Below are 8,953 nucleotides of genomic sequence, written 5' to 3' on the forward strand. Positions count from 1 at the left end.
ATCACTCCTTGAATGAGATCGATCTTATGTGGCAGATTCCTTATTGGTCTTGGTATTGGCGTGAACACAGTTTTTGTACCTATTATGTTCCTATTCAACTTCATTTATACTATTTGGCTTTGTTGTAAGATAGTATATGAAGAATATTTCTTAACATCAATTAATCTTACGCCCAATATGATAAGTTAATTATGTCCTTAACATTCTTTTGACTAACATATTTCGTATGTTATATGACAGTCTTTCCCTTGAACTTTTGAGAAGTGTCGTCATTGCAGCATCCAACAAGAAAGTAAGTCTTTAGAAACTCTGTTACGCCAATACCATAAAAATGCACACAGTATAATAAGAACATGAAACAAATCTACCTACTGCAAGAATTCAATTCACAATAATCAGCATTAAAATATTCTACCTACGAACTTGACTCCATAAAACCCAAACAAACACACTGAAACTTGAATTAGTGACTGAAGACTGCGTTAGTTTCCACAAACACTAATATACTCTTTGGTTTCTCCGTAACTCCTCTTTTTTTTATTTGGGCTTAAGCTAAACTAGGATTATTGATATGAGATTCTGTCATTGGGCTGGACTAAAAACAAACTAAGGCCTCTTAAGCTTGTATCTTTTATTTTCTTCATGTCTTTAATATGAAAAAATCAGTTAAACAAAAGATTGATTTATTATATTGAAAAAATATAAGAAGTTAAAATCATTTTTGGCAGCATTCTTCCAAACTCAAATCATGAAATCTATGAAATAAGAACCAACTGTACTTTGTCGATTCTTTAATTAAAATTACATTTTTGTTAATTTATTGGTTTAATTTAAATATCGGAAAACTGTAACCACTGGTCTCCATCAATAAAAGGCGTGTTAATGAGTTGAGCAACTTCAGTCTCGTTAAGCTTCTGAACATACTGTGCCCTCTCCCAAATATTAGACCATGATTAATGGGGTTATTAGAAATGAGATTTTTACCCTGGACCCGAACAATTATACTCTCCATAAAATATTGTCCTAGCCACAAAACATAAACATATTTCTGATTATTACTACTAACCTACCTCTTTAATATAAACAAAAATATATGGAAAGGTTTTTTTTTTGTAGTGTTTGATATGCTTACGCAGGGCTGGCTTAAGGTATGGGGCAGAGGGGCGTGGGCCCTAGGGCCCAAACACTTTTTGAAAAAAATAATGTTAAAAAGAAGGTATAATTTTTTAAAAAATTGTTAAAGATAAGGGCCCAAAAAATTAAATTGTCCAAAAATACATGTAAAAGAAATTAAATATTTTCTTTTGTCCAAGGGCCCACAGATACTTTGAGCCGACCCTGTGCTTACGCGTCCCTAGATGGATCGTTGAAGTTGTTCCAGCCTTCTGGCGCGATAACATCGGCCATGAAAAGTGGAAACGAAGATGACACGTGAGTAGGGCCTCCATGCCATGAAACCACTTTTTCACTGCCACACAATTAAGTATATATGTATTTACTTTAGGTATAGTAATTTTATTAGACCTTAATAATTAGATATGGTTGTTATAAAAACACTCGCAAAAATATATGGTTACGTACATGCCGGAGTTTATCCAAATGACGTTCCTTTTCTGACTAAAGTTTTTGATTCCGTCCACGGCTGATTGCACCGTCGTGAAATTGCAGCAGCCGCTCTTATCCACGCAGCGATAGGAAGTCGTGTCGGTGTCCCGTGTTCGGTGGAGGTATATTTTTGGGGAAATCGTCGCATATTGAAACTTTGTTTTTACTCTCAGATGGTTTGTGACAGTAATGATGATAATGGTGGTTGCTGCAGGATGTTAAACCTGAATATGATACTGCTTTAATACCATGTAAAATATCAAAAGGATTGTGTATAAAGACTCTAGGATGTGTGCTAAACAGAGTTTTGGATGCTAAAATGGCTATGATGGCAATGACTATGGATAAAGTTAGTAGAATGCATCGATATTTCATTTTCGGCATAAATGATATTTTGGAAATATTTGGAAACAATTTGGGTTTTTTTTTGGTTAGTCGTGTTTACGGTTCTGAGAGGGAAATGGTGAAGGAATTCCTTTTTTTCTGATAGGAGAACGCATAAAATAGACAAGGGAACACATGAAATAGCATGAAGGGTAAGAATTTGTTGGAATGCCTTGCAAATTACCCATTTCTGATCTTTGCTTTTATAAAGTATTAAACTATCTCAATCGACCTACCAAAGTCTCATGATTTCTACAAGAAAACACTAGAAAAGATATATACTGTACTCATTATTTTATTTCGGCGATCTCAATTGTCTATGTTAACTACTTCTATCAAATGTAAAGTGATTATACTATATACTAGTATAAAATATAAGTAACCAAAAATGAATTTTTTCATCTGTTTGTGATTATCATTTATGAGGGATTTACTTCTGTTCGACTTTAAATTGTTGTTATACTAGTTTACATAAAAACTTCAAACCTAGATATGCACACATTCAACAAACTTCATTATTTGGAAGTTGGGTACACATTTAAAAATTCATTAATTTATGTTTGACTATATATTTTGTTGAACCTTATGGTAACTAGGATAAGGCTATCTAAGTTATATTTTCTAACTTTAACTTCACATCTTTAAATTTTATGGTTGTTGTTTGACAGATAACACTAGAGTTTTTTTTAATTGATTTAGGAGCTTTGTTGATGTTCCCTCTATTTGGTTCTCCATACTGATATGGGCCTTTCCATGGCAGCATTTTTAGCCACCATATCTCATATGTTCTTCCCAATTGACTCATATAACCTCTCCCAATTTTTTATAGAAGAAAAAATCTCATGATGGTTTTCAAGCTAAAACACACAAAAAGCAATACAAAAAAATTGGTTTAGAATGATACTGATTATGTAATAATTAACCATGAAGCATATAAGTTTATTGAATCCAACGCTCAAACCGGGAAAACTAAAAGAAAGGGTATAATAGGAATTTAAGACAATACATCCGCCGGAGTTGCCTTTCAAAATACAAAAGAGTTGATGTCCACTTTATAAACACAAAGACTTCTCTTCGTCTTCCATTGACATCTCTTCGTCTTCTTCTTCTCCTATGCATTTGCGATAAAAATCAAAGATAAAATCCAACAAAGTAAAAACTGACTAAAGCAGTTTCAACGTTCAAGTAAGCGTCTCCATCATTTTTCTTTGGTTATTTGTATCTTTTCTTTTTTTGCTAAAGGTTATTTGTATCTTTGGCTTGATCTTTTTCTTTCTCTGGATTTGATCGATCTATAGGTATCGATATACCTTTAATTTATATACTCTTAGAAGGATTAGCTAATAATGTTATGATGTGTGCTTCGTTCCTCTCATTCCCTTGAAGTGATTTTCGTTCATATTGGAATTGTGATCGCTCCAAGTCGTCTCTTTGTTTTCGATTTACTTGAAACTCAAAAACTATATCTGAAAGCGATCGCTATATGATTCGACTTTGGATTACAATCACTCGATGGATCGATCATCTTCTACTAGTAACTTACAGGAGATGTATGTATCAGTAGAAATATAACGTCTGGAAAACTAGATTAATGATTACAGTTTCTTAATTCCATCGAACATTCTTTGGTTAACCCGGTTTAGTCTGATTTAATACATATATCAAAACTTTAATGAGACGTTGTAGTATCTTCCACGCAACTTTAACCTTGATCATTTTTGTTGTGTAACCATATTTGACAGAATTTCAAACAAAGTTTGATAGTCTTGAATCAGATTTTTTTCCAATTAATAATAATATTTTAAAAGTGTAGTTCTGGAACAATTCTTCTTTCAAGACTTCCTTTTCTTGTTAAATTAATATACTTGTGTCACTCTGCATCTGGTCGTCGCTATTGCTTACGATTTTTTTCTTTTTTTTAAAAATTATTTATTGTCAATGGTTTTCTGATTATTTATTTTGTTAAATTTAATAAAATTTCCAAATTCTATTCGTCTTCAACTATCATTAGCTTTAATACTAAAATTTAGCGTTTTCTCTTTTGATTTTTTTTCCTATCTATTTGTTAAATATACACTTTCTTATCTAAAATATTATATTTTCAGAACCTTTCAAAAGAGAAAACTACTAGTTTTGTGGCCATTTAATGTCTTTTTTTTTCAGTCTGGGCCATTTAATGTCTTTTATTTATTGAGGAGTAGACTTTCTTGATTACACCCTGAGCACAACCTATTCAGTGCAAATCTATAAAATATTTGTCAATTTATAATAATTATGTTGCTTTTCTTTCTTTATTGATTGATAAAAGCCGTTGTTAACTTGTTATCCTTTGTCAGACGAGACACAATGATCACGTAGTTGAATATGTCTTTGCTTAATGGTTTGATCACATTGTAATTTGCATGATCACAATTCACAAGGTCTCAATCTAGGTTAAACTCGTTGTGATACGGGCGTTGACCCTCATTTGTAGATCTATCTTTTTTTTTGTTATATTCTTTTACAATATTTAAAAGAATGTTGCTGGCAATAATAAATCTTTTCAGTCAAAATATTAATAATAACAATGAATCTACTACCATTGGTAGTCTACCATATAGAATTGAATATCTTTTTGATAATGGAATGTAACAATAAATGATGCATGCATCTCACCGGTCACAAAGAGATGATCGTATCACCTCTTTTATTTTAAATCCAAAAGAGATGATCCTATCACCTCTGTTATTTTTAATCTAATTTGTACGACTTTTGGTTTCTCTTTCTTACAAGTTAGCACTTTCTTTTTCTTGAACTTTTGCGGTTGGAATGTTCAAATGAACTTGATCATGTATCTTGTTGATACAAGAAACAAAACACTCTAAAAAACATGGCTTAAATATTGATGTTTGACACATTTTAAAAAAAAAACATAGACGTTTGACATCTCGCTCATGCAAAAATATACCATCTCAAAGCCCTAACTTTCATTGGTTGCAGAACAAAAGTTACAGAAATTGCTTGATGGACCAAGAAACAAAAGTGAGTTCTGAGGTTCCTGTAGTTAAAGGTGCACCTGAAGATCTAAACACGGTCGATGTTTCTGCTAAGGTATAATGTTCTGTTCTCTCACCATATTTGTGAGTTTTTTTTTTTAACTCGAATGTTTCTTTTTTTTTTTGCATTGAACATTTACTTGAAAGTCTCAACAATTCAAGTACAAGTTCACTCCTAACTAAAACTCAAGGAAAATTGTTTCTTATATCATCCACTTTAAGTAGGATTAAAGATATGGCAAAGAAAGATTTTTTTAAGTAGGATCACATCTATCAACCCTTTTTTGTTAGTTCTTGTAGGAGATTAAGTATTGTGACGGTTTATTACAGGAGGTGAACAAAGAAATGACAAAGGAAGATAAAGCTATGCAGCAAGAAGAAGAGGATACTGCATTTGATGGTGGATTCATAAAAGTTGAGAAAGAAGGAATCAACAACACTAAGGGTGATGAGAAAGCAGAGAAACAAGTTCCACTGGAAAGAAACTCAAGCAGTCCACAGAGAGAATTAGAGAAGAAGGAGAAAGCTTCTGAGTCTCGGTTGGAAGCAGAGTCATTGGCTCTTAAAGTCTCTGAACAGGAAAGCATTAATCTGAAGCTAAGGGAAGAACTCAAAGAGAAGGAATTGCTCGTTGCCTTGTCAAAAGACCAAGAAGGAAAAATCAGAACTGCTAATGAGAAGTTGACCAACGTGTTGCAAGAGAAAGAGATTCTTGAAACATCTGTAGCTGAGATCACTCGCATTGCAGCTGAAAGAAAAGAGAACTGCGATGAACTTGAAGAGAAACTGAAGATTTCAGATGAAAAAATCTCCAAAACGGATGCTCTTCTGTCTCAAGCTTTGTCCAACAACTCTGACCTTGAACAGAAGTTGAAATCTATGGAAGCATTATCTTCTGAAGTATCTCAGCTAAAATCTGCTTTGATAGTGGCTGAAGAGGAGGAGAAAGATTCGGCTAGAAAGATGCAGGAGTACCAAGAGAAGGTAACTAAACTGGAATCATCTCTGAACCAATCATCAGCGAGAATCTCAGAGCTTGAAGAAGATCTGAGGACAGCTTTGCAGAAAGGTGCAGAGCATGAAGATCTTGGAAACGTGAGTACTCAGCGCTGCCTTGAGCTACAAGGATTGCTTCAAACATCTCAGTCAAAACTAGAGAAAGCAGAGGAAAAACTAAAAGACCTAGAAGCATTCCAAGTGAAAAACTCTAGCCTTGAAGCTGCTTTAAGTGTAGCAATAGGCGAGAAGAAAGCGTTAGAGGAAACAGTGAATGGATATAGTGTGAAAACAACTGAGTCTGAAGAGAGACTTGTGAAGCAAGCAAGGGAAATAGATGAAGCTACCACAAGAAGCAGAGAGCTTGAAGCTTTGCAAAAACACTCAGAGCTTAGTATCCAAAAGGCAATGGAGGAACTCAGAACCAGAGATGCAGAAGCCAAGTCATTTGCTGAGAAACTAAGATTATATGAAGAGAAATTGGCTGTAGCATCTGCTTACTCGTTTTCTTTGAAAAAAGATCTTGATCAGTTTTCCTTGGAGAACGAGCTACTAGCAGATACAAACAACCAGCTCAAGATCAAGATTCAAGAACTTCAAGGATATCTAAATGCGGAGAAGGAAACCGCGGCAAGACAGACTGAAGAAGCAGCCAAAAGGTTTGAAGTGAGAGACATAGAAGCTAAAGACATGCTTGCAAAGTTGAAAGCCCAAGAAGACCTGCTCAAGGAACATAGAAGGGAGATTCAGGAAGCATCTGAAGTTGCTAATACTAGAAAAATGAAGCTTGAAGAGTCTCTGTTGAAGCTCAAGACTTTTGAAGATACAATCAAAGAGCTTGAGAAAGAAAATGGATCATTGGCTGAGGTGAATTTAAAGCTGAACCAGGAACTAGCCAATCATGGGTCTGAGACCAGCGATTTTCAAGCGATGTTCTCTGCTTTGGAAGCTGAGAAAGACCAAGCAGCAAAAGAGCTTCATGCTTCAAAGGCATCCATTAAAGAGTTAAGAAACAAGCTCACTTCTGAAAGAGAAAGATTAAGATCAAAGGTAATCAGACAATTCTCAGAATCTGAAGTATTAATAAACCATCTCATTGTGTATTGACACACTGTTGTAGATGAGTTCTCTTGCAGAAGAGAATAACCAAGTCAATGAGATATATCAGAGCACAAAGAGTGAGCTTGTAAAGCTTCAAGAACAACTTGAAGTAGAGAAGTCTAAAGTGGATACTATGGTATCAGAAATCAAGAAGCTCAGTGCTATGGCTGCTGAGAAGTCAGTCTTGGAGACCAACCTTGAAGAAGTAGAAAAACAATTGAAAAATGCTGAAGCTAAGTTGAAAGAAGAGGTAACAATAGTTATGTGCTATTCGATGAATACTTATTCATTAATTTGATGATGTTGCTTTTCCACACCAGGTCGAAAAGGTTGCAGAACTGACCTCAAAACTGCATGGACATGAGACTAAGGCGAGTGGCAGAGACTTGGAGGACAAGAAAGCAACTCAGCTGTATAAAGAGCTTCAAGCATCTCACACAGTCATTTCTGAAGAGGTTACTGAATCTTTCTCTTTGAGTTTTTTTATTTCTTTCATTCTTTTTAACTTTAGGACTAACTTTTTTTTTATACAAATTTCTGATTCTTGTTTTTGTGTTTGTGTGTGGAGGAGACAGAAAGAAGCGGTTTCTCAGAAGCATTCAGAGTTGGAAGCTACTCTAAAGAAATCACAAGAAGAGCTTGAAGCTAAGACAAGTATGATTGTTCATCTAGAATCATTGGTCAAAGATCTTGAAAAGAAAGTGCAGCTTGCTGATGCTAAGTCTAAGGTCAGTCACTCATATCAACTTAAAGTGTTTCTTTAGTATATAAATGCTCTGTTTTTATAGAAACCAAACTTTACAGGAAACCGAGACAAAGGCAAAAGAAGAAGTAGAAGTTAAATCAAGAGACATTGATTTATCCTTTACAACTCAAAAGCAACGTTCTCCTTCACATTCGTCTTCTTCAGGAAACGTTACAACAACTCAGAAAGCTGGAACATCTCATCTCATGACATTGAAGATCGTCCTTGGAGTGGCTATCTTGTCTGTCATTATAGGTATCCTTCTTGGGAAAAACTATTGAAGTTCTTCAATGGTGTGATTGTTTTTTAAACGTTCTTTTCTATTTGTTTGCCAAGCAAGGCCAAATGCTGTGTTATGTAACACAAGAATCTGATCGACTGTTTAGATGGTTCATCTACATTCTTATATAAACCATCTAAATTGTGTGCTAACAGCAATGAAAATAAATTTACTTTGAAAATTTTCAATGGTGAAAACATCAAAAAATATTTTTTAAATATTATATTTAAAATAATTTTTTGATACAATAATTCTCAAAATTCAACAGTTAAAGTTTTCATATGAATCTAAAAGTTGTTTTATTTTTCTCTTTTACTTTTTTTTATAACATCTCTTTTACTTTTTATTATTTTTATGAGAAGGGGCGGTCAAAGTTATCATACGAAAAAAAATTCTTTGAATATATTCATTGGTAAAAACATAGAAAATATTTTTTACAGCTTAATATTTTTTAAAAAATATTATAGAATAAATTTTATAAATTCATTTATTATCCCAATTATAATGGGACACTAAAACACCAAATTTTGTGTAATTGAATCTCCAATAAAAAACAATAATGACACGATCCCATCAAATTTGGTGTAAATTGAATAGTGTTACACCTTAATATACATACTAAGTGATTTTCCCGTGCTCATGCACGGGTATAAATACTTATAAAGTAAATATATTATAATAATTTATTTACATTATTATAATTTATTAATTTTAAAATTTTTAACTATTTTGTTATTTATATTATAATCAATATGCATGGTTTATTTTACGTAACATTATGTTATTTTAATTAAATGTATAATTTTG

At 33.3% G+C, this 8,953-nt stretch overlaps 1 protein-coding gene across 1 annotated transcript; it reads left to right on the forward strand.

Annotated features, from left to right (window-relative positions):
• The first annotated feature begins 3,015 nt into the window (after nucleotides 1-3,015).
• Nucleotides 3,016-8,329, forward strand: LOC130494255 (uncharacterized). The gene is made up of 7 exons (XM_018582358.2): nucleotides 3,016-3,174; nucleotides 4,969-5,079; nucleotides 5,355-7,070; nucleotides 7,141-7,371; nucleotides 7,442-7,576; nucleotides 7,697-7,849; nucleotides 7,926-8,329. Exons 2-7 carry the CDS (start codon nucleotides 4,993-4,995, stop codon nucleotides 8,145-8,147), a joined length of 2,544 nt encoding a protein of 847 aa, XP_018437860.1. The 5' UTR covers nucleotides 3,016-3,174; nucleotides 4,969-4,992; the 3' UTR covers nucleotides 8,148-8,329.
• Nucleotides 8,330-8,953: the final 624 nt, after the last annotated feature.

Source organism: Raphanus sativus, unplaced genomic scaffold (assembly GCF_000801105.2).
Source record: "Raphanus sativus cultivar WK10039 unplaced genomic scaffold, ASM80110v3 Scaffold3358, whole genome shotgun sequence".
Taxonomy (NCBI): Eukaryota; Viridiplantae; Streptophyta; class Magnoliopsida; order Brassicales; family Brassicaceae; genus Raphanus; species Raphanus sativus.